The following is a 24,881-nucleotide window of genomic DNA, read 5'->3' on the forward strand; positions in this document are numbered from 1 at the left end:
TTGTGTTGGCTGAAGTGTAATCTTACACATGGTTATTTAAACGCAACTGTCTGCATCATGAGGTCATTCACCCATTCATCAAGTGGCTCAGATGCAGAGAGTTTCATTATTACACGGCTCTGCCTGTTCTGACACCTACCATGGTCTTCCCGCAAAGGAAAGAGATGCTGGTCTGCAGGTTACCGCTGCCGCCCTCACACTTCTGTGTGCTGTTGAAATCTAATACAGTCGGCGATATAGTCCTCAAGCCCAGCTCACCTATGAGGGGAAACCAAGAGACATGTTCCACAAACACAAAACATTTTGAACATTTACGGACATAGTTTGGACAAACTTTTGTTTCTGCAAATAAATCCATCAACCAAAATCTTTCATACCGGTTTGTTTTTTTGTTTTTACTCTTTGGGTAAAGCATACGCATTGAGTAAAGGTCAAAATCTTGCAGTACTTTTTCCCTTCCTGACAAGCTAGCTAACATTGAGGTTTATGCTCAGGGGAATTCACCGCCTGAGAATTTGACCTGCAAGACTACAAAACAGTAAAACTAATACAGCCTGACAGCTAAATCTAGAAAGAGAAAACAAATATAGCACACAGAGAAGCAATATGATTCCCCCATTTAATGTACTGAACTGAGCAAGCAATTTCATATCCTTATTACAGTTTCTGACCCTGCAATTACACCAATACAGAGAGTCTGTTTAACACTTTGCATTCATAGTGCCACATTTGACTTCATATCATTCTGTGCATCATCCAAAATGAAATGCGTCCCACCACCCAACCACCGAAACATGTATGCTCATTGTTTGTCTATTGTTATCACATGAGCAAACATTCAGTCTCACTGCAGTGACCTAGTTTCTGGCTTGTTGACTGGTGTGTCCAGGCAGGCCTAACAAACCCTAATATCTCTACTACAGTAACATAAATGTTCTACACTCACAAAAGCCATTCATCAAGTCATGTCAAAGCTGACAAGCACTGAAAAACTAGCTTTCAGTCGCAAAGAGTGAACAGATACAACAGAGTGAACATTTCAGCTCCAGTACTTCAGTTACTGTAACAAACCAATATCTGTAAAAACAGTCATTCCTTCTTATATACAGGTATTTAGTTAATGTTGGTTGTAGGGTTTGTTGTATCATTAAGTGTCCAAGCAGCCGACTGACCCTTTAGGCCTCTTCTCTAACCGGGGCAACTGGACATGACATGATAAATACATCATGTGAGAGCCCACATAAGTCTCCCAACTTCCACAATTTTGAGTTGTGCTGAATTTAGCTGTGGTCACCTGACTAACACCAAGCCCTGTGTTCCAACATTTAACAGATCCTCTAGAGGGGCCAAAGGCCATGTTTATAACCATGCTGTTAAATATCGCACTGTTTACATGTATGCATGTGAAATGGTCAACATTCCTTTTAATCTTATGTCTTATGTAATCTTATGTCTGGCATGATGACGGCTATTGTGACAGCAGAGGTATCAACATGTTATTTTATGTCTACATTTAGACACTTTAAATGACATATGCATGATTGCTTTATAGATACTTTGATCTTATATAAGTTCAAAATTACTGTAGTCAGTGATGCATTATAAAAGGTCCCAAAATACCTTGACTCTTACAAAATCATCAGACCACAAATTGCCTAAAAACGGCGTTCAAAAAAACACATCCTCAGTTGTCTGTGGCTTCCTTTAACTCACCCACTGTTGTGTCCGTTTTGCTGGCAATACTGTGGGCACAGACTGCCGACCCCTCCCCGCATTGTGTGTTCGGAGAGTCATCACACAATTTCATTGTGTACTTCATTCGACTGTCCTGGTCGATGGCCTCCCATTTGTAACTGGATTGGAGGGGAAACAGTATCGAGACTTTCAGAAACGTCTGCCAGGCGGACAAGGTTAGGCGAGAGCAGAGATGGACGTTGAGGAATAACAATAAGCTATATACATGTCATGCATGCGAGCAATTTCCATGGCTAAAATGTTTTGTTAAAACTATTGTGCCAATTACAACCACTTGAAGGAACTAATGTTGTGTCAGTTTATGAAACGTAACCTGAAAGTTTGCTTAGCTTGGTTCCCAGTTTGTTGGAGCAAGCACTTGGAGATTCCCTTCTCATGCTGACATAACACAGACTAGCTAGGTAAAGGTCGGTCATTTTGGTTGTCGTTATTCAGTTGTTAACGACAAGATTTACCTCGTAGGTTCTCAACATAGTAATGTACAAATTGTCAGCAGTGGTTTGTAATAATGTTGACCCTTCACTCAGAGCTAGCTAACGTCAAACGGTTCATGCCATGGTCACATTAGCCAACTGATAATGGGGCTAACTAGTGACACACAACTCAAACATGCAAGTTGAGAGAACCAGAGAATAACCAAGCATGCAAGACTGCATACACATTACGGGACAGACTAAAACATGGCTATTTATAATAACGTTAGTGCGCGGGCTAACCAGTCCTCACCTGCACAGATCTTGGAACCAGCGACCGTCACTGGATCCCTCAGTGACAGAGACATATGCCAATACTGTTAAAATGCATAAAGCACTTGATAATTTACAAGATACCACCGTATATATTTTATATAGAGACCCCATGTTTTGTTCCGGAACAAAATATTACGACGTATCCGACATGATACAGCAACTCCTCCGGCAGCTGTAGCAGGAACCAGTCGCATCACATGATGTGCATGACACTTGATAGAAACTGGTCACGTGGTAGAAGCGCGACTTACGTGACTCATCCTGTACTGAACCTGTATATTAAGGATCGTTGCTGTATCGTAGTGCTTTGCTCTCTCTCTTACACACTAACAATACCAGAGCCCTGGCAATACTTACGTTAGTTTTTAAAACAAAATGAATAACTTGCCCTATATTTAAATAATTTAAATAACTTTAAAGGAGAAATCCAGTTCACACATAGATCTCCGTTTCTCGAAGTCACCGAATAATTACTAACTACCGGAAAAAACGAAAACGAAATCGGTTTTCATTTTTTCCCTGCACCGACAGTACTCGGCGATCTATGTAAAAACTCGCCGATTTATCCCTCATCACTACGATGAAGTAGCAACAGACATACAACAGCAAAACGAATTATTTACACACGTAATATCACACATATATTCATAAATATTTTTTAAAAATACTAATTTTTCTTGATCCGTAGTCAGGATGGCCGAGCGGTCTAAGGCGCTGCGTTCAGGTCGCAGTCTCCCCTGGAGGCGTGGGTTCGAATCCCACTTCTGACATCACTTTTCAATTTCTTACACAGGTTTAAGTTGTAGCTTAAAATTATTACCTACAGACATGCATTACTTCTGCCATTTCCATTGAAAGGCTTTAACACTGTTTCAGACTTGATTTTAATGAACATTTAATAAACTGTCCAACCATAATATATTTCAGGAATAAGTAAATGTTTTAAACTGAACAAGCTCAAGATAAACTTCAATTATTACATTCCAACAAAAATGGCACATTTCAGAAACAAAATTAGTTGTGCTTTAAAAAAAAAAAAAAATGTATATATATATAAACATAAACTAGAACCAGAGGACAATGCACATGAAATATGGAAAAGGGGTGATCTTAATTTGCTGGTCCCATCATAAAAAAATACTGACAGTAGGACTCAACATGGTGAACTAAAAGCAAACGGTCTATAAAAGCAAAGTGTTTTCAAGATATACACCTTTGTCAAAGTATTGTATCACTTATAATACACAAGTCTAAATTGTATTGCTCTGCAAAATGATTCATCTCAGATGACTACCATTTAAGTTAACTAAAATTATTGTTAATCATTAGTGACATATGCCTAAGAATGATTAAAGCAATAGTATATCAGATCTATATTGGCGACTTTTGTTAAATTTTGTGTTGTTGTTTACGTGTCTGAAACCCATGGTACCTTCACATGGACGTTCTTCATTGCAGAATACCTGTGGAGAAAATGTAGACACATACTTTTGTTAATTCAATGGCATGTAAACAATAAAAAAAACTCAGGATATAGTATTGCTTACTAATTAGATTAAAATTAGGGATGCGCCGATCAGTGTTTCTGGGGCCAAACACTAATTACTGATCATTGAAATCATTGAAATTAGTATTTGCCGATACTGATCACAGGATGGGCATTGAAAGAAAGTGAAGGGCTCTACACTAACTTTTTAACTGTTTAACCCTCTATCCGCTTAAGTCGCATTATTGCTACAAGCGTCATTACTGAATAACACAGACGATAGACCTGACTACAGTGTAAAATATCATTTGTACTCTTTACCACTAGCTGGCAGACATCCAGAGCTTCGATTCAAGCTCAGATTTGTTTGTGAAAGTTTTCAGGAAGTACTAATATTACACGCGAGAAACACTCAAAGAAGACGTGCATTTCCTCCATAACGCGGAAGCGATGTGGGCCATAGTTTTGCACAAATTAAAGCAGAAATACACCAAATGTTGAAAAAAAAAAGTGCACGTGTGATAAAGTCTTGGGTCTGTTATTCACCCATTCTGATTCTGAAGGAGAATATGATCGATCGTCTATTGACAGTGATAGTCACGGTCTGTCTGTGAATGAAGGTGCATCTTTGCGTCTTTGTGACAGTGTCCATACCATGCTTATTTTGACCCTCTGCCCAACATAGCTGGAGGTGCCAGTGGTAATAGTGATGATGGTGTCCGTAATGGACGTGGTACAGACAGCAGGGTACAAAAATAGGTCACCCGCGATAGGAACTGATTTGACCAGGGTACTTTATTGTATAGTAGCATAGGGTTTGTGGTTATACTAATAGTTTAGTATTGTTGGTTTACATGTGACCGTTTTCCTATTCATTTGTTATGTGGGTGAAATGACAAAGTAAAACTGCTAATCTAGTATTTACTGGTAAACTAGTAAACTAACTAAACTGCTAATCTAGTATTTACAGAATGTGCATAATTCGAGGTGGTTGCCATCCAGTGACGTCATAATATGCAAATTAGATAAGTAAACTTTTGTTCATACTCAATGATTTTCACATTTACAGTAGGACTTTAGCTCTGATCACTTTCAAGCCATGGCCTTTTGAAATTTTGATGTAAAAATCCAATGTTTTTTTAAAACCCTGACGGCTAAAGGGATAAAGCCAACAGTTACACATGCCAATGCACCAGTTCCAAAGATTAATGACTGACAACATTTAGGGGAAACTAAATGTAAAGAATATTAGTGCCTGCTTTATTGCTGGTCTGTTTTATTTTTCTATTTTGTTTTTATAAAATCATGCATCATCATATTTCCATTTAGCCTGTATATCAAGTATCCTGCAAAATGTAATTTATTTGTGAATCCATCTGTTGCAAATCCAAATGGTGATATCTAACTCCATACTGCAGGCCTACTACTACTAAAACAAACAGCCCATTTCCCTTCCACAACTTGGCATAGCCTAGGAAATTTATTGTAAATGACCCCATAATAGGTTATTTAAATCAAGGCAATTTATCTGTTTATAAATAATATTCTTGATCATGTAGGCCTGACATTTGTTTATTAGTTCATGACTGAAGAGGCCTTATCCCTTTATGTATTAAGGGGTGAGGGGCTTTTCATTTGGAACAGGCTATCATGAGATTTGTTTTAGTTTTTTTGAGTCTGCCAATGCTCGTTCAGAGAAGGAAGTTCATTGTAACGTAACAGTGTAACAGCTTTAGCACCTGTACGAGGCGCTAATGTAACGGTGTTGTTATTAGATCCTACTTGATTTTGAAAGACAGGCAAATAAACAGTAAGAATATCAGCAGTAAAGTCTACGTCACTAGCCTACAATACAAGGATCCTTAGATGTATCTGCATTGATGAGGGCAATAATGTTACTTTCGTTTTCAACTTTAGCTTGTAGGCTATTCAGTGTAAACAAGCATGAATGGAAGTCATCAGTAGCGCTCTACTTGAGTATGAAAACGGGAGTATGATGGGAGGCCGTTTTCATCTGATCTGCTCTTCTGATTGGCCTTCAGAGTACTCTGACCAAACTATTATGACTGAATATTAGGGCTGTGTACCGAACAGTGTACTTTTACCGGTACCGTTCCGTGTACCGTTCATTTTGTAGGCTACAGTTTGCTGGTTAGCCTACACATGCGGATAACCTGATAGGCTATGCGTAACTTTAGCGTGTCAAGGTGGGACAATGCTTTGCATTAAAACGAGCTAAGTTTAAATTCACGTTGGCATGGAAGGTTTTATTTGTCAAAGAATAACCGAACGACCACACTCATTTAAACTAGCCTACGCACCCCTGTTAAAGACTGACTGAAACTAAGTAACTTAAAGATAGAAATAGGAAGGTGGGGATGATAACCTACTGTTAAATTGCATAAAACACATACAAAAGTGGCTGGATTGCTTTTTTCATGAGCATGGCCTAAAACAGCCTCATCATCACATAACCCCAATAGACTAATTATTTGTTCTATGTTTGAGTTTGATTGAGTCTGTTTAAAAACAATGTTTACTATCCACTGTTCATATGTCCATACTTTAAGCGGGAAGAGGGTGGATGAGAGGGATTTGTATTGTGTTAAAAATGTTCTCAATGTAAATGGATTTTTTTTGCTTAAAAAAAGTTGCTTGCTTAACTTAAATTAAATGCTGTAGTTGTTACAAACAAGGTGTTACAGATTCAGTAAGGGTAAGGTACCGAAAACAAGTACCGAATACCGACACCGAACCTCAAGCACCAGTACCGATATTGGTTCAAATCTCAACCAATCGATCGGAGCATCCCCAATTACAATATTTACGTATTAACTGGCTTATACTTACATTGTTTGACACCAGTGTTTGTTTCAGTGGATTCCTTCGTACTGTTGGAGATGCTTCCATTTTTTTCAGATCTCCGGAGAGCAAGTGCATTCCCCTCAATCTCTTTCTGATCGGCTAACAGGTCTGCTCCCTCGGGCGTCAATTCAGGTATCTCTACTGTAAGCTCATCGTTGGTACCCATGATTTTTTGAACAGAGTCAGGAGTGTCAGCCAAATGGCTTGTGACTTGTCTTTCAGGAGAACTTCTGAGATTCTGAGAGTGCTCTTGTTCAAATCTAAGTCCAAGCATAAGGTCAATGTACAAGGCATGGTCAGCATCAACAAGTGCTTTGGCAAGACAGACTCCATCCATCAGAATATCTACTTCCCACTGCATCTCTGAGATACACTGTCTGAAGAAAATCTTAAGATTTCTATGACATATGAGTTCTTGGAAAAAGATAACAGCACAATCTGACCACTGTCCATCATCGGCTGGCTTTATTCCTCGCAGCAAACATGGATAGATTACTTTTGGCAGCCTGGCCAATTCAGCAGGCAGAATTTTCAGTTTGCCTCTGTGCTCTTGTAGAATATGTGTACAAACTCCATAATCTACAAGATTCATCACCACGGATGCACCGTCAACATGAAGTATCTCTGCCCGGCACCATTTCTTTGTATCTTTATGCCTGATCAGGCAGGCAGCTCCAGGAATAAGGTGTGCATCGGGCAGTGTGCTTAGAAGATCTGGTAAGCTCTCTAATGCGTCTGACACAGCAGTTGTAATCACATTGTGGTCTTGATCCTCAAGAGCAATGTAAAATTCTCCTGGGTTGGTTACAGCAGCCACAAAACCTGAGTACTCTTGCCCTATTGTAACAGGATCCATGAACAGTTCTTGGGGCTGATTTTCTTGTTCAGTTGCAGATTCTTTTGTCTGTGCAAGATGTTTATGAGATGAGGAGTCATGTGATCTTTGCTCTTCGCCATGATCATAATACTGTGTTCTTTTTTGCTTAATGAGAAGCTCATTCATGAAGATCTCAACACCCCAAAGCTCAAGGGCTTCTGAGTAGGATACAAACATCAATTTGATAGTTTGACCAACTAAAGGGCTGAGAATTTCTTTTAACACTGTGATGGGTGCACCACATCCATTCCATTTACAATGAATTGCTTGTTCTGGCATCTGACGGACATCATCACGAAGATGTTTGAGACATCCCACTGATATCTCCTCTGTGCTACCATAATCGAGGAACTGAACTGTACATTTTTTCTGTTCAATCCAAACATGACGCACAACTGCTCGGCGCCACTGATTATTGACTGATTTAGTCAAACACTTTAGACCTTCTGCCACATCTTTCACTGGGACAAAGTGGCATTCTGGCTCACTTTCATCAATTACATTTTCAAGGGCAACAAGTTGTGCAACACTACTCTTAAGTTGGATGTAAAGCTCTCCATTCTCTAAAACTGTCAGAAGATTTCCTTCCTCAGTCTGTCCCTCTCTAGCAATCAGCTGTGGGATTTCTCTGTTCTTTGCAGGTGAGATAGAAGATGGCTCTTTCTTATTGGGAACAATATCTAAGACGGAGGGGGATCTCTCAGGCAAATGTGTCCCAAGACTCATTGAGGTCACCAAATCAGGAGGATTAACTTGCAATGCAGTGGGATTGGTGTACACATTGGTTGGTAATTTCTGGTGTTGTTTCTTTGTTTTTCTTTGCATCAAAACATATCCATGTCGTTTGACATAGGTGGTTCTCCTGCGTCTGGTCCGTCCTGAAATGGGTTGCCGGTTCAACTGACTCTTTTCTTGGACCACCATACTTTCATTGGGTTCTCTGAATTCTGTCTCTGTCTTATTTCCACTTTCAGACTGGCAAGAACTGGAGCTTTCATTTGAGGCTTGGGTCACTTCTTTTCCCATTTCAGTATCATGCTCTGATTGCTTGAATTCTTTCAGATTCATTTTAACTTCCCAATGTGTCCCAGTCTGTCTGATAAATTCCACCTCAAAAGGTTTGTCTTTTAGCACAGCTTCAAAGGAGGGATGATTCACAAGTGAATGTGTCTTAACAAGAGAGCATGGTATGCAAAGTCTGGGCTGAGACAAAAACTCACTGGTTAGTCTATAAACTTTGCTCTGATCAACAGTAGCTACATTTCCATAGTCAATGAACTCAATGGAAAAATTTCTCTTCTTTGAGGCATCAGTAACAACTGCACGGTAAAGAGCACCATCTTCTTCAAATTCAGCAGCAATAAGATCACCATTGTGTAGTTCTGATTTGACATTTTGAGCCTTCTCTTTAAATGATGAGCAATTGAGATCCTCGCCCATTTTAAGTATGTTTGCTTCATCCTCTTGCATTTGGATAAAGAAATTGTTGATTGAATTTACATGGGAAGCAAACCCAACACCCGTAAAACCAGACTTCACTTTGATTTCAGGGAGAGAGTCAAGTTTTGGAAGCGCCATGTCACAGTCTTGACTTTGGAGGAGCTGTTCACAGTCCCGTTTTTTACTTCCAGCTGTTTTATTTTCTGGCTGTTTTCTGGGGGTTGTTGGACTTCTACTTTCGGGGTGTTTGAAGGACTTATGATCCCTATTAAAGACCTTTTTGAGCTCTGGCTTGTCTGGCGACCTTTTGTTGTGTCCAGGATCATGTACTGCTCTGACAGTTCTCTGGTTCTGAGGTGGCACTCTTTCAGTATTTGCATTATCAGTGACAGAACCCTTCTCTCTTACTTCATGGGCAGCAATGACCTCTCTGATTTTTTCATTGATGTGGGTGTCACCATCGAACATGTCAACACTGAACGTTCCATCTTTGTCTTTGGCCATGAATGTAGCTTGAACTGGCTTATTTAAACTTATGTTCTCTAGCCATGTATTCACCTCTGCCAGGGTTTCACCTTTGGGAATATTTGCAAGGCTACACTTCAAGGCTTGCATAGGAGCCATCAACAAATCTGTTGTGCTGTGCTCTAGAGGCTTAACATTGCTTTTCTCAACTATTTGCTTGTTTCCATAATCAACAAAAAACACATTCAGGAGTTCATTAGACAGGACAGGCTTACTGATCCCTCGGTACCATTTCCCATCCTCAGAGTATTTTGCAAGACAAAGGCTTCCTGGTTTGACAGTGGACTTCGAACACAGTGTTTCACCACTCTCTTTTGCAATGGTTTCCATGAGTTTTTCGATAGCCTCCCCATTTCTGCCCAGTTGGCAATATATCTCCCATGGACTTGCCACATGAGTGACATAAATTTTCTCTTTGCTTCCAGGTGTGAGGCCGAAGGAAGAGTACATAAAGGAAACTGGGTAAGCTGTTGGGATAAGAGGTTTCAGTGGCTGGACCTTCACTGCAAGCCCTTGCTTCACAAGGAATGTCGTTGCTTGTTCTGAAGTTGTGTGAAGGTCAACAACATTGCACAAGCCTATATTCTTCACATATAGCTCAGCATGAATGGTACACTTCAAACTCACAGACTTCTCAAAAACAAACTCTTTAAGTGAATGACTTGCTTCATTGCTCCAGGATTTTCCATCCGTAGGTTCAATCAAATTGTACAGGCTGCATCTGAATGACTGCCCTTCCAACTGATTGAATTCTGGAGGAAGTGTCTGAAGGTTAGTCATCTGCTCTTGTATGACAAGGCCATAATCCACCAAGGCCACTTGACACTGAATCAGTTTTCTTGAAAGGAGGCAGCCCCTGTACCACTTGCCATCCTCTACTAGCTTCACTGCACAAAGGACTTCACATGGCATCAATGGCATCTCATGTGTCTGGTAAAACACCTGCATCTCTTCCATCAGTTTGGTCAAATTGCTAATCTGGCTCTCACGCTGGCACCAAAAATCTGAAGGGGAAGCAAGGTTACAGCACCGCACAGTTAATTCCTCTCCAGGCTTGAATCTCTGCATCTTCAATTTGTTTGGTATGCCAGGCTTTTGATTCTCTGCCTTTTCCTTAATTGTGCATTGTTTCTCTGTGACTTTTTCCTGTGTTCTTTCTTTGATTTTTTTATTCAAAGCTTTTGGCTTCAGGGCTTTTGTCTTACACTTTTTCGAATCTTCTCCCACAGAAGCAGAGTACACAGTTGTTGGTGTGTATTTCCAATACAGTGCTATATTTTCGTTTGTCATGCGGAGTCCCAGGCTCTCCTTGTTAAGTGTGCCGATCTCATGCAGGTCCACAAGATATCGATCATTTGTTTTGTGGATTATGTGTATTTCAAGGGCTTTGTTTGACACTGTACGCCTGAAGTATTTTGTTGCAGTTTCAGTCCAAACATCTTCCACTGGAAGGACATGAGCCAAAGCACAGCTCAAAACAAATTCCGGTTCAGTGGTGAAACTCTCAGGCAGTTTTTTAATAAGCCAACTTGGCACCTTTTCAGTATTGCCAAAGTCTGCAAAAAATACTTCAGCTCCATTTTCCAGAATGTCAGTGACTATGGCACGGTAATAGTGTAGATCCTTCTCATACATTGCTAAGCAAAGTGTGCCAGGCACTGGATTTTCAAGAAGGTCCTCTTCCTGTTGTAATGTACTAATGTAATCAGCCAATGTGTTCATCAAGTGTTCAAAGTCTTGATTTCGCTTTGCAGTTCTTATCCAGAAGTTGCCAGGGCTGAGAACATGTTCCACATAACCTTCAAACACTGCACCTACTTCAAAGTCTTCCTTTGGGATATTGCTTGGTATGATCCGTGTCTCATTTGTGCACCGTAAAGGAATGGTCATGTTGTGATCATGCACTTTACTTGTCTGTGCAACAATGTCAGGCGTTACCTCTGTTTTGACCTCTGGGTCAACACTGCACAGTGTCACATGATAGAAATTGTGTTCCTTGTCAAAGTCATTGATTTTGACACTCAAAGCACTGCCAAGAAGTCCCTTCATGAGCAAATCACGCTGTTCTTTCTTCAAATCCTCATTTTCCTGAGTGACACTGGACAATGCACATGGGAAAGCCATGATTGGTTTCATCAGGAAATCAGAAGGAAGTGGACAGATATTTTTGACCTTAATCAACTCACAGTATCCATAGTCAACAAACAGAACTCTAACTTGTGAATTTACTGGCAGAAACTGCACATAGCCTCTGTGCCATTTTTCATCTTTGCCTTTAACAGCACAGAGCAGACCTAGGTTTCCCTCTGGTGCATCCCTGATGTTTTCAGTCTTTGAGTCACACAAGAGTGCCAATTTCTCAGACATCAACTTCAGTTCTTCTTCCACACAGATCATCTGGCAGTAAAATGCACTAGGGTTAACTGCTGCACTTAGTCGCACCTTTACCATTTCTCCAACTGTCTGCTTGGGACCACAACATGAGAGAATGTTCTCAACACCCTGAACACATGGAGGTTTGAAAGATAGTCCTTGTCCTATTTGATTCTTGATCAACAGATCAGGGATTTGTTCACAGTCTGGTCTAATTGGAACTTCAGTCAGCATTTCCACAAACAACAGAAAAGTGCCTGTATCAACAGATCTCCCGAAGTTAAGTTTGGATAAATCATTAGTGATAGTAGGTGATTCGAGTATGAGGACCTTGTGCGGCAGTAGGGCATGGATGTAACCATTTATGAAACTGCCCATCAATGAGGAGAAATACTTTCCGGTCTGTGGTGTCCAACATTCACCCACTGGTAACACATTGGCAAAAAACCCACAGACAATCTTAGGGGGTAGCATGAGTAACTCCTCTGAGGCACAGGCCAAATGGTTGTCACTTACTGACAGAACATTTCCATGATCAATGAGAAAAACATCAAAGAGATCTTTTTGCTTGTTTTGAACTCTTCCTCTGTACCAACGACCAGTAAGGTCATCCTCCACCAAACAAAGTCTTCCCACATCCACAGGCCCCCTGACTTTCTCTGCATTCTGAATCTCTACTCTCAGTATGTTGTAGTCTAACTCACAAGTTGACACATACTGACCCTGAAAGTGCACCAAAATGTCTGCGGGGTTGCAGTCAACATGTGTTAATTTGATTTCCACAGACCATTCAGCACTTGGAGCAGTAACCTCAGGACTGTCCTGTGACCTAGAATGACAAATAACAAAATATTTCACATTTAGTTCTTCCTGCTTTTTGTTAAATAAATACATCACAAAGTCAGCCTTGTATAATATCCTTGTAGTGTATTGATTCAGTCTAATCAGTAAAATATAAACCATCACAGCAAACCAGGGCAAGGTAAGGTGGTCTGGTCTGGAACTACAGCAATCATTGGTTGCGTGCAGGATATAAAATTAACATCCGCCAAGCGGGTAGATTTTATATTTGGCGAGAAAATGTTTTCCATGGCAGGTAGCATTCAATGTTTACACCATCTAACAAGCCATATAATTAAAAAAAAAACTCAGTCTCTTCTCCATTTCTGTTTACAGGATCAAGCTTTACTTCTGTCTTCTATTGTATGTCTGGCTATTTCAATTAAAACAGTATGCAAATCAATGCATGAGGTACAGGTCATTTTACATCACAAGCCAGATCAGTCACGCCACTTAACAGTGAAGTTAGCATGGTGGTAGACATTGAAGTTAGGCTAAATAAACTGCTTACAAAATACATTGTGCTGACTTGCATTTCATTTTGAGTGTTAAAAATAACATGTACAACCCCAAATCAGAAAAAGTTGGGATGTTGTGTAAAATGCAAATAAAAACAGAATGTGATAATATATTTCTGTTGTTCACTCGCTTACAGTCCTTGGTGGCCATGTCAGCTGCTTTGTAAAATGTTGCATTAAGACCACAAAAAGTCTACACGAAATAAATGTGAGCTTTCATTCCCAAACACTCACTAGACTACGTGCAGTGCCAAGTTTGAGGTTGTTTTTATTTAGTAGGCCTAATGCATGCATTGTTAAATATTAGAGATGCACCAATTGATCGGCTGGTGACCGGAATTGGCCTATTTTCACGTGATCGGCCATGACCAGCGACCGGCCAGTCAGTCTGAGACATGCCGATTTTATGCCGGTCAAATGCACTTGCGCACCGCAATTGTAACAACACCCAGCTGAGTTTGCAAAGTTTGAAGAAGCTAGCAACCAAGCCAACACTCAGGGCTGGATGTAGGCCTACAAAGAAAGCGCTAATAGGCTACTGAGTTTTTCTATGCAGCGAACACTGTGCTTTGCCATATTGCGTGGAATTTACTAAGCTGTCACTTCATTAGGCTACGTAAACATCGCTCATCACTGCCCGATCCTGCTGCTAATTGCGTGCCCACGGCTGAACCACTAGCGCAGCTGAACGGAGATAACCGATTGCGACATTAAAAAGAATCAAAGTTTAGCGATCATAGGCTACATGATAATAAGATGTCAACAAGCAGCGACATACAGTTGCCCTAGTAGTACTCTACTTAAAAAATACTCAAACTATTTACTGTACGTAGACTAGGCCTAGTCTAGCAGATTGAGAAGTGGATGTTGTGAAAGTGAACAAACGTAGCCTATTAGAAAGGCAAACAAAAGTTAAAGTTGCTTTTGACATAGTAGCCTACAATGTAGAAAACTGACGCTCTGAATACTGAATCAGCGGTCTCTGAATGTTTCTATAGCCTAATTGATGCATTTAACCGGAATTTTGGATTTAAGTTTAAGTTTTTCACCGCAAAACAGACGTGCACTGTTTTCATATATGGTGGAATACCTAATCGCTATTAGCACTTCTCCTCCCTTGTGTTTACATGATAGCCTACTCCCTCGCCCTCCCATAAATGCATCAATGCATATGAAAATATGTTCCATGATAGCATGTTCAAATGTATCATGAAAATTGTTTTTGTATTTTTAGTTGAATATTGGATGTGAGAAAATGGGTGTTCCATAATAGTGCATTAATATTAGTAGTGTGTGAAATGAATGTCCCACACTGGGAAGCATTATAGTTTGATACTGCAGCTGAAGTTAGACTTGAAGAAGAATCTGTCTGCTCACCAGTTCCATTTTTTTTAACAGCCATTTAATTATTGATAAATTACATTTCTATATTAACATAAAGAAAAGATAGAAAATGGTTAGAAGAAATTAAATCTGAATCGGCTAAAATCGGTATCAGCAGGTTAAACTCTGTGAAAAATCTGAATCGGCCCAAAAAATTGCAATCGGTGCATCTCTATTAAATATATCAGTAAAAGTAGCACACATTGGCTTTCTCCGCTCTACTACCCCTCTTATACAGCACAGTGCAAGACCAGGGTGAGACCAGAGACTGAGAGGGTAGGGGAGTTTTGGCAGCACTGAATCATCACGGGTCAAAATGCAAGATGTTTGGATGATTATCATGTCAGACATCAACAATTAAGTATGCAGTTTGCTTGCATAAAATGATTCCGCGAATTTTGCAACAACACGTCAACAAACATGGGCATGCAGTGTCTGTTCAAAACAATGAAAAGATTATGTGGAATAAACTTACAATTGGAATAGCCCAGCCTATTTTGGACTTGAGACTTTGAATAAACAAACTACAATTCCAACTGCAAGGTCCCAAATTAAAACGAGCGATATGCTAATGGTCCCGAATAGGGTTGGGTATCGTTTGGGTTTTATCCGATACCGGTGCTAAATCGATACTTTTAAAACGGTGCCGGTGCCGAAACGGTGCCTGAACCGGTACTTTGTTTTTAAAATGTTTTAAATTAAAATGGTCTAAAGCATGAATTGCTTTTTTTTTTTATTGATAAGACAAATTTGAACATGAAATTGAACTGTTATATTCAATTTACTATCAATATCTCATTAATAATACATTTAAATGTTAAAACAGCTTGCCATGCATGCACACACAATAGTAAGCTCTGCTTTCAAGTTTACCCAGTGTAGGCGGTTTGCCATAACGTTAAATGTTAAAACCGCTTGCCATAAAACTGCCAGGTCATGGACAACGGCGCAAGCAAGCTAATCTAACAGGGACTCTACTTTCCAGTTAATTCAGTGTGTTCCCAAATGCTTCAAGAAATAGTCACGTCTTAACCCATAACACGCAGTAGTTTTGAACATGTTAGTCTACATGTCGGTGTTGAAGTGTTTAGATTCCCAGCGCTAGGCTAGTAGGCATTTTAACAGCAACTATGGTTATGCGCTAACACCAGTCAGCTGAGTTTAATTAGCGATAACGTACGGAGATGGTTTCGTAGCCTCTTTGACAGCTCAGTGACATCAGGTATGTAACCTACATATTTATGTTTTTGCCAGCTAACTTTTAACATGATCTTCATATTCATTGTGATGCTATGGGCCTCATGCTCATGAAAGATTAATATCATGCCATTATGTTGTTTAACACACCGTGAAATAAAGTTTTCACCTTACAACTTTGCTGATAACATTTCAAATAAATGTCAGCAAATGTCAGCGCATTAGCAAGGATATTTTGTAACGTATAGGCTAGCCTACTGTTGATGTTGTTTCATAGCCTTTTGCTTGTGTGTAGTTAGGCCCACTGCTAGATTTTGACAGGATCTTGCGATATCGCTTTAAAGTAAGCTACTTGGGCTCACGCAAGCTGTCAAACACTGTCCACTCGCCTGTGTGGTGCACCCCTCTGGTTTATACATCCAGTGTTTATCATATGTCAGCTAACTGTATCTGGATGTGTTACTATCAGAGCGAGACGTTAGAGATGGCGCATGACATGCAGTCATGCCTCCTATAAAAAATATAAATTAAAAACGCTAATAATAAATTAATAATAAATAAATTAATAACACTATTTAAGCACCGAAATGAGGCACCGAAATCCACGTTGTTATTCGATGCAGTTACTACCGTTTGTGTCGGCACCGGTGCCATATTAGAACCGTGTTTCGGTGCCCAACCCTAGTCCCGAATTTAAGGACGTTTCAGAATGCCACAGCTACAGACAAACGATTTCCGATTTTTCATAGAGTTTCACTTGCCGATACAGATTTTAGCCAATTCCAATTTCATTTCTTCTAACCATTTTACAGCACTCACAAATAGTTATTTTTATATCTTTTCTTTAATATAACATGTTAATATAGAAATGTAATCAACTTACCAATAATGAAATGGCTGTTTCAAAAAAATGGAACCGGTGATTAGACAGATTCTTCTTCAAGTCTAACTTCAGCTGCAGTTTGGGTTGCTAACTTTCTGATATGAAAATAAGGAACCGGGGGGGGGGAGGGTTCAGACTTCAGTACACTGGCATCCAGTTCAGTTACTGGGGGCGGGGGGGGTATTGATATAAGCTATGCGGTGTGTGTGTGTGTGTATTGCAAGACGTATATTACAAAATTATGTATGATGTATTGTTTTACTAAATTGTACAATATTTTACAAAATTGTGGGCCCGTTTACTAAATTCTGTCAAATGAATGCTACAATACTATGAATACACTACGAATCGCTATGAATATACTACATTTGTGGTGTTTTTTCCTTGTTTGGAAATATATATATATATAAAAATATATATATATATATATATATATATATATATATATATATATATATATATATATATTTCTATACATTTTATAAGTCTCAGGACTACTGCATTTATTAATAGGTATGGAAAGGTGTGACATTTATTGTAAGCTGAACTGTCAGAAAGGGGGCGAAGAATGAGACAGACTAAATGTTAAAGTAGGGGAGTTATAAACAGACTACATGTTAAAACAGAGGAGTTAAAGGTGTGAATCAACAGGAAAGGTAAAGGACCATAACCATATATGACCAAGGAAAAGGGAAGTAGACCACGTATGGCCCAGAAGGGAAAGCACCGACCCTTCGCAGGCCAGACATGAACTATGAAGGAGCCATTCCACCAGACATGATCAGAATGTCACTTCTTATGTCTCACATTACATAAGATTGGAAAGTACTGTAAAACCCAAATCACACAATAATAAGACACACACATTTTTTGATGTACAAACAGGGAAAGGTTTCCACCATTATAATAGGCTCAGCTCAATTTTGATGGGCTGAGCGGCATTCCGGTGATTTGTCATGGATTTGCACAAGTTGATTCTCAATAATTAGGAACAAAATGTGTTCCGTATCAGTTCAATACGGAACACATCTTTTTCCTTTCAAATACGGGACAATTCCGTATTTTACAGAAGGGTTGGCAACTCTAGCTGCAGTATCAAACTATAATGCCAGTGTAATTATAATGCCATATGCTATAATGCCAACTACAGTGTGGGACATTCATTTCACAGACTACTAATATAAATGCACTGTTATGGAACATCCATTTTTTTCTTCTCACATCCAATATCCAACTAAAGATATAAAGAAAAATTTTCATGATACATTTGAACATGCTACCATGGAACATATTTTCATATACATTGATGAATTTATGGGAGGGCGAGGGAAAAGTGGGAGTAGGCTATCACGCAAAAACGGGAGGAGAAGTGCTAATAGCGATTAGGTGCTCTGCTCCACCATAGGTCCTATATGAAAACAGCGCACGTCTGTTTTGCGAAATCCAAATTCCGGTTAAATGCATCAATTAGGCTATAGAAACTTTCAGAGACAGCTGATTCAGTATTCAGAGCATCAGTTTTCTTCATTGTAGGCTACTTTAACTTTTGTTTGCCTTTCTAATAGGCTATCGTTTGTTCACTTTCACGACATCCACTTCTCAATCTGCTATGCATAGCCCTAGTCTACGTGCAGTATAGTTATAGTATTTTTTTTTAAGTGGAGTAGAAGTACTAGGGCTACTGTATGTCGCTGCTTGTTGACATCTTATTATCATGTAGCTTATGATCGCTAAACTTTGATTCTTTTTAATGTCGCAATCGGTTATCTCCGTTCAGCTGCGCTTGTGGTTCAGCTGTGGGCACGCAATTAGCGGCAGGGATGGGCGGTGATGAGCGATGTTTACGTGGCCTATGAAGTGACAGCTTAATAAATTCCACGCAATATGGCAAAGCACAGAGTTCGCTGCATAGAAAAACTCAATAGCCTATTAGCGCTTTCTGTGTAGCCCTGAGTCCAGCCCTGAGTGTTGGCCTGGTTGCTAGCTTCTTCAAACTTTGCAAACTCAGCTGGGTGTTACAATTGCAGCAGGCGAGTGCATTTGACCGGCATAAAATCGGCATGTCTCAGACTGACCGGCCGGTCGCCGGTCATGGCCGATCACGTGAAAATCGGCCAATTCCGGTCACCAGCCGATCTATCGGTGCATCTCTAATTCAAATACATAATGCCCCACATTGATTAGAACCTTGTTATGGGAGAACATTTCTACATGTTAAAATTAGTATTAAAATTGACTAGTAGCCGATTTATCAGTTTTTGAATAACTCAAATATCAAAATCGGTGAGTTATCAGCTTTCAAAATCCCATATTGGTCAGGCTCTCTAGGAGATGGAGACAAATTGACATACACACACACGCATGCACACAATTAGACACACGCACAGGCAAGCACACACACAACACAGTCAGTCATATTTTGTACCGCCATGCGGTACATCTAGTTCGACTAAGCGTACCAGTAGTTAGAGAAACGCTGAATTTTTCATTTTGTTCTGCAATGTAAAAATAGTAAGTAAAAGAAAGATCCACAAGAGTAGGTGTTCCGAAATGTTACACCAGGCTGGTTTGAAGAACCTTAAATATAGAACATTTAGCCTAGCTTTCTGTACAATTTTTTATTTTCTCTATAACTCCCAAGTGTGTAATTTCATCGTTGAGTTTTCAGTTGTGATCTACACTATAAAAATATTATGAAAAAGACCCATAAATGAGTTCCAAAACTTTAGACTAGTAGTGTATATTCACCATATTGTTATAAAACCTTCACCCTAATTTCACAGTGGTTGCTAGCCTAGTTCAACATAAAACAGTTTTTACCTTTTGTCTGGAGAAGGAACAGAGAACATGGTAGAGAAGCCGTACGTTTCTGGAAAAAGTAACAAACATTCTCTGTTATGGTAATACTCCAAACAGTATTGGACAAACTAGTAAAGGCATGTCAAAAATAATTCTTTCATGATTGTCATATGCAAAATCTTTTAAAATATTTAATTCAAGTGCAGTCACACTAACGGTAGGTTTCCACTGTAGCATATTTTGCTTCACTTTCATTCAGGTTTTTCAGGAATTTGTGTGAAATTTGCTCTGATTGGCCAAAATGAGAGAGAGAGAGAGTTCACTAAGGAAAGCGAAACAGTGTTGGGGAATCCTTAACTTTATGCAAATGAAAACCAAATTGGAGAACCAATCAGTTCAGTGGTTGTGTGTTTGGTATGTGACATTACAAAAAAAGTCTGACCAAGATGGCAGAGGCTACGGGCATAACATAAAAATATTTATATGATTATAAGTTTTCTAGACAAATATTGGTGTTTACAAGAACATAAATTGTTGTTTATTTGCCCCACAAACTTAGAATAGACCACTGTAGATGTTAATTAAGGGCACATTCAAACCAGAGTTCGTTTGGACAGTTGATACAGTTAATTTTAATTATATGAACACAGTCTACTGAACTTGGGTGCAGACCCGAGGCCGAACCTCAGTCCACCAGAAAACAGTGGTCTGAGGTACGGTTCGCTAGAACACTGGTGAGATTTGAATACTGACAGTGTTGTGAATCAGAATCATTTCTGTAAAGGTACATACTGTGTACTTCTTATGGTCATTTGTGATTTTTGTATACATGTGTATGTATCTCTTGTGTCTTTGGTCTGTATATTCAGAGTATCCTTTGTTTATCCTTAAATTCAATAAAAGCCTGTCCCTTTGGCCCTTTGCCTTTCACCAGGTGTGAAATGTTAATGTTTGTAGAAACAGTGAGGGGTCAGGCCTCTGAAGAACTTCCCAGGAAAGGGGGTAGTTTTTAATTAAAAGACAATACAAGCTGACCAGACTTGATGGCACCAAAAGGCCACATCCCCTTCCACCACACCTTTACATTGCATATTCATAGTAGGTCACTCCTTCTCTTTGTGTGTAACTTAAATATGGTAGACTTGTTTCTGTATAGTTAGAGATTACTGGTGAAACCCATGATGGGGTGACACAAGCTAGTGTTGCACGGTGTATCGATACTATGCAAAAAACGATACGATGTCCGACGTTTTCAGAATCGATACTTTATTAAAATAATAACGTTCTGTGTCTGTGTGAACTGCTGCTCTCACTGCTCCTTGCACGAATCTAGGCAAGTGGGCGTGTCAAGCAGGCAGCTCTGAGTGAGTGCGCAGGCAACGTCAACATAGTTCTTTGCCGACTGTCCTCGGCCTTGTGGATAAAACAAAAGGTGAAATCTGGAACTATTTCGGATACATCGCGAATAATGAAGGCAAGCCATCAGGTACAAAGAGGCCCGTTTGTAAAATATGTTTCAAAGTAATTTAAAAGCAGTAGGCTACGCATGGAACACGGCTAAACACCTCGCATACATATCCCAACATTTTTAAAGAGTTCAAAGAACGACAGGTTAACGAATATGCTATAGAAAACACGACTACATGGTTAGTGCCAAGTTCTTCTCTTCTGTTTTAGTCTAGCCTAAGTGAAACGAGTATGGTTCTCTGGGAAAAAGCGAACCTTCCTTCATCAATGCATTTTGACGAGACATAACGAGCTGTAATCATTTTGACGAGACATAACGAGCTGTAATCATAGGTGCTAATGAGATGAAAGCGCAATGTTCACGCCAGAATAACATTACCATAACTTGTAAACAATCTATTTCATGTTCGGTCAGTACTACTGGTAATATTTGTCATGGCATGTAGACTGCAATTTGTTCAATAATCATTGCCCAGATATAGGCTACCCGAAATGCGCTAATTAAAGCCCACAGCATATAATACCACCAAAGCGTGTTGGGTCCTAATAATAATAGCGGCTTATTGTTACGTGGTAGCAAATCATGTTATCAAAGAAATAGACGTAATGTAGGAATGCACACAGATATATTGGAACAGGTAATGGTGTAGGCCTATCTGACGAAGACCTGAGTGGTTGGAACGTCGCACTTGTACACTGGGCGCAAAGAAGACTATCCTCACATTTTCCCCTTTGCAACTGTCAAAGAAATCCCATGAACACGGGAAGGCCTAGGGTAGCCTATACTGTACATCAGATGACCTAAAGATTAGGCCTCTCTGCATAGCATTCAGTGATTTGCACGCAGTAATTTCAACACTGACCTTGATCTAGCCTAGTTTAGCTATTTAAAGCTACTTTATTGCCAAAACAGCTAAATGAACTATAACAAACAATAAAGGACTTAATCACACAAAGTAGGCCTACTATTTTACTGACTATAAAAAATAATAATTATATAGGAAGTTTAGAACCCAGAATTGACCTGCACACTACAAAAGTACACCGAATTCAACACAAATTACTCTATACACTTGGAGGAGGTATGATTCCTTTCTTTTCCAGATATCTTAGGATTTCGCCGTAGTATCGTTTCAGTATCGAGCATCGTGATATTTATGTCAGGTATCGTATCGAAGTCATAATTTTGGTATCGTGACAACACTAACACAAGCTTGAACCTCTCCCTTGAGGGACACTGGCCCCTCATTGAAAAGAATAAAAGCCTGGATCCTGATATTCCATCGTCCTGACTGAGTCTTAAGAGCAATATGGTAGTAAAAATATGCTATCAATACTTAGGTGTGAATGCTATCCGTTCCAAAACAAGAAAATAAACAGTGGCATCGCCAAGCAATATTCATAAAGAAGCTTGTATTTATGATACAAATGGACCCGGGTGCACAAACAAAAAAGTAATGTGATCAGTGACCAGCTGGGGCAGGCCTAGGGGGGAGTAACTGCACTCGGGTTCGGTCCAGTTAAACGGATCAAGTGTGAAGGCAACCTTAAACACCCAAACTTTACAGCTAATCATCAGGCCAATATTTTGAATCACATTTTTAGACGGTACATTTCTTTGTAAGCCTCACCAGGCAGCTAGGCTACATGTCGTGTTAGCATGAAAACAAAAGTATGATGTCTTGGCGACCTTGTTGCTTCTATGAATATATATTATTACAGTGAATGAAAATGCACTGTTCTGTTATCCAAAGTCTTCTTCTTCTTCTTCTCCTAACCAAAATGTCTGCATCTAATTCAGCGTCAACCGTTTAACGTAGAAACAAAGATCCTTGATTACTAGCAAGATAGAGCAACGTAATTCGTTACTATGGGAGCAAAACGGGACAGTTTCGGTCTGCATAAGTGGGAGTGTCACTAAATAAACTTTCTCTCTTAATAAGCAATCAGAACAGATAACCATAATTGCGTTCACAGTATTATTGTCTATAATCATGTATGATACCAATGAATCATTCTTTAGGACATGATATGAATTAGAGCCCGACCGATAAATGATTTTGAAGGCCGATACCGATACAAATATTTGTTGATTTAAAAATCCGATATTCCGATATATCGGCTGATATATATTTTTTTTTCAGGAACTCGCAACAAAACATTAACAGATTTTCCTAACATTAGTTATTTGTAGTTAGGCTATTTATGAGTATTGACTAAAATAATATGATAATGCATTTTAAAAACAAACTTGTTTATTTTAAAATAATATGGTCACAGTGGAACAAAGGAACATCGAAATATATTAAAGTTCTGATAAATAAAATGTATAAAAATAGAAACTTAAGATATGAAACTTAGTCTTTTGAACAAAAACACAACAACAACAACAACCAAATCAAAGTTACCATTATTAAAAGACTTGGTAAGCTTCATAAATATAACTTTGAACTAAGACTTAATAATTACAAAAAATAATGATGACATTATTACTATCATCATCATTTGTATTATCATTAAACAAGATAAAGGTCACTCCTAAATATTTGAGTGTGCGTGTGTAATAATTAGTACACACTATTGCCTTATAAGCTACCTTATAATTACAATGTCAGCTTGCTTATCCCTTTACCTGCACTTTCAAAATTATTTCCATCAAGCTACATCAAACCATTTTCAATCATCAGTTGCTGCCTGCCTTCTAAAACCTACTATTTAGTGATCTAAATCCATTATGTAACTTGTTAATGCTGCGGCTGAACGACAGTCTGAAACGCACACTTGGCGTCATTGGATTTCACGTGTAAAAGAAAAGCTAACTTTTATGCACAAGCTACGTTTTGCACAAGCTACGTTTGATACTTTTTCTCTATGTCTAAATGTTCACTCCTCGCATGTCTAACTTACATTTTACAATGCAGGGACTGTAACTACAGATATACTAGTTATACATACAGTAATCATTACTTTATTTAGGCAGAATAAGTTCGTTGTGGTTTCCAAGCTCATTAATGTTAACGTTAGCGGTCTTCCACTGATATTCATGGCATTAGCTAGCTTTGTGGTTAGCTAGTCTATGATGAGCCATAATTTAGCAATGGATAACGTCATACTGCAAATTGTAAAACATACGCTTTCAAAATAACAGGCCGGGGAGAGATGATACGTCTCACTGCTATAACCGTCACGCTATTAAAGAAATACATCTTCAGTCACATTGTCAAAAGTTAAAAGGACAGTCAACTACACTGTAACAACGTAACGTAATTACTAGCTAATTCCACTTCACTCTCAGCTTATTTACCAGCAGCAAAACTGGACATTGTTTTCACGAATTTTGTCATGCTTATTTGAGTTAAGAGAATTGATGGGGATGTTCTTTTAATTGTTATTCAAGCAATGTATGTCTCGTGACCAAATCACCATGAACACACTTCACTGATGATCTCACTCGCGGATAACTGGTTCTCTCTGCCCGACTCTGGCTGGATCAGCAGGTTGCAGGATGTGTGGCGCCGCTGGCGCGTTATACACGAGTGTTGCCAGCAGGGACGGTGTAGAGTGCCCTCTGGTGGACAAACTATACAACGCCAACACTCATGACATGGTTGAAGGGTGTTTCGTCCGTTTTTATTTTATTTTTAAAATATTCATTTATCGGCCATTATAAATGCCGATACCGATAGTTTGGAAAATGCCTAATATCGGCCGATAATATCGGCCC

General features: G+C 39.2%; 3 protein-coding genes and 1 non-coding gene across 6 annotated transcripts in view; 1 reads left to right on the plus strand and 3 right to left on the minus strand.

Annotated features, from left to right (window-relative positions):
* igf2r (insulin-like growth factor 2 receptor) overlaps positions 1–2,736 on the minus strand; it is a 56,040-nt gene extending 53,304 nt beyond the window's left edge. For 2 of the 3 annotated variants that reach the window (XM_076272560.1, XM_076272558.1), the window contains exons 1-3: positions 2,482–2,735; positions 1,714–1,853; positions 140–258 (exon numbers count right to left, since the gene is read on the minus strand). In XM_076272560.1, coding sequence (XP_076128675.1) covers positions 140–258; positions 1,714–1,853; positions 2,482–2,615 — 393 coding nt within the window. In that variant the 5' untranslated portion in view covers positions 2,616–2,735. Of the gene's footprint in view, positions 1–139; positions 259–1,713; positions 1,854–2,481 lie in introns of all 3 variants that reach the window. The other variant, XM_076272561.1, reaches the window with a different exon arrangement.
* Positions 2,737–3,191: 455 nt separating this feature from the next.
* Positions 3,192–3,274, plus strand: trnal-cag (transfer RNA leucine (anticodon CAG)). Its single transcript has one exon. It is a non-coding gene; the product is annotated as a tRNA-Leu (tRNA).
* Positions 3,275–3,912: 638 nt separating this feature from the next.
* On the minus strand, positions 3,913–10,549 carry LOC143109304 (tudor domain-containing protein 6-like). Its single transcript, XM_076271957.1, has 3 exons — positions 8,747–10,549; positions 6,960–7,759; positions 3,913–3,967 (listed from the first exon to the last, which is right to left on the minus strand). Exons 1-3 carry the CDS (start codon positions 10,475–10,477, stop codon positions 3,913–3,915), a joined length of 2,586 nt encoding a protein of 861 aa, XP_076128072.1. The 5' UTR covers positions 10,478–10,549.
* Positions 10,550–10,682: 133 nt separating this feature from the next.
* Positions 10,683–19,740, minus strand: LOC143109305 (tudor domain-containing protein 15-like). Its single transcript, XM_076271958.1, has 3 exons — positions 19,712–19,740; positions 10,938–12,899; positions 10,683–10,701 (listed from the first exon to the last, which is right to left on the minus strand). Exons 1-3 carry the CDS (start codon positions 19,738–19,740, stop codon positions 10,683–10,685), a joined length of 2,010 nt encoding a protein of 669 aa, XP_076128073.1.
* Between the last annotated feature and the right edge of the window lie 5,141 nt (positions 19,741–24,881).

The sequence above is a fragment of the Alosa pseudoharengus genome, unplaced genomic scaffold, assembly GCF_046254945.1.
Source record: "Alosa pseudoharengus isolate Yale_2024_CS ecotype anadromous, Long Island Sound unplaced genomic scaffold, YU_APseudo_1.1 YU_APseudo_1.1_scf_7, whole genome shotgun sequence".
In the NCBI taxonomy this organism is placed as follows: domain Eukaryota; kingdom Metazoa; phylum Chordata; class Actinopteri; order Clupeiformes; family Clupeidae; genus Alosa; species Alosa pseudoharengus.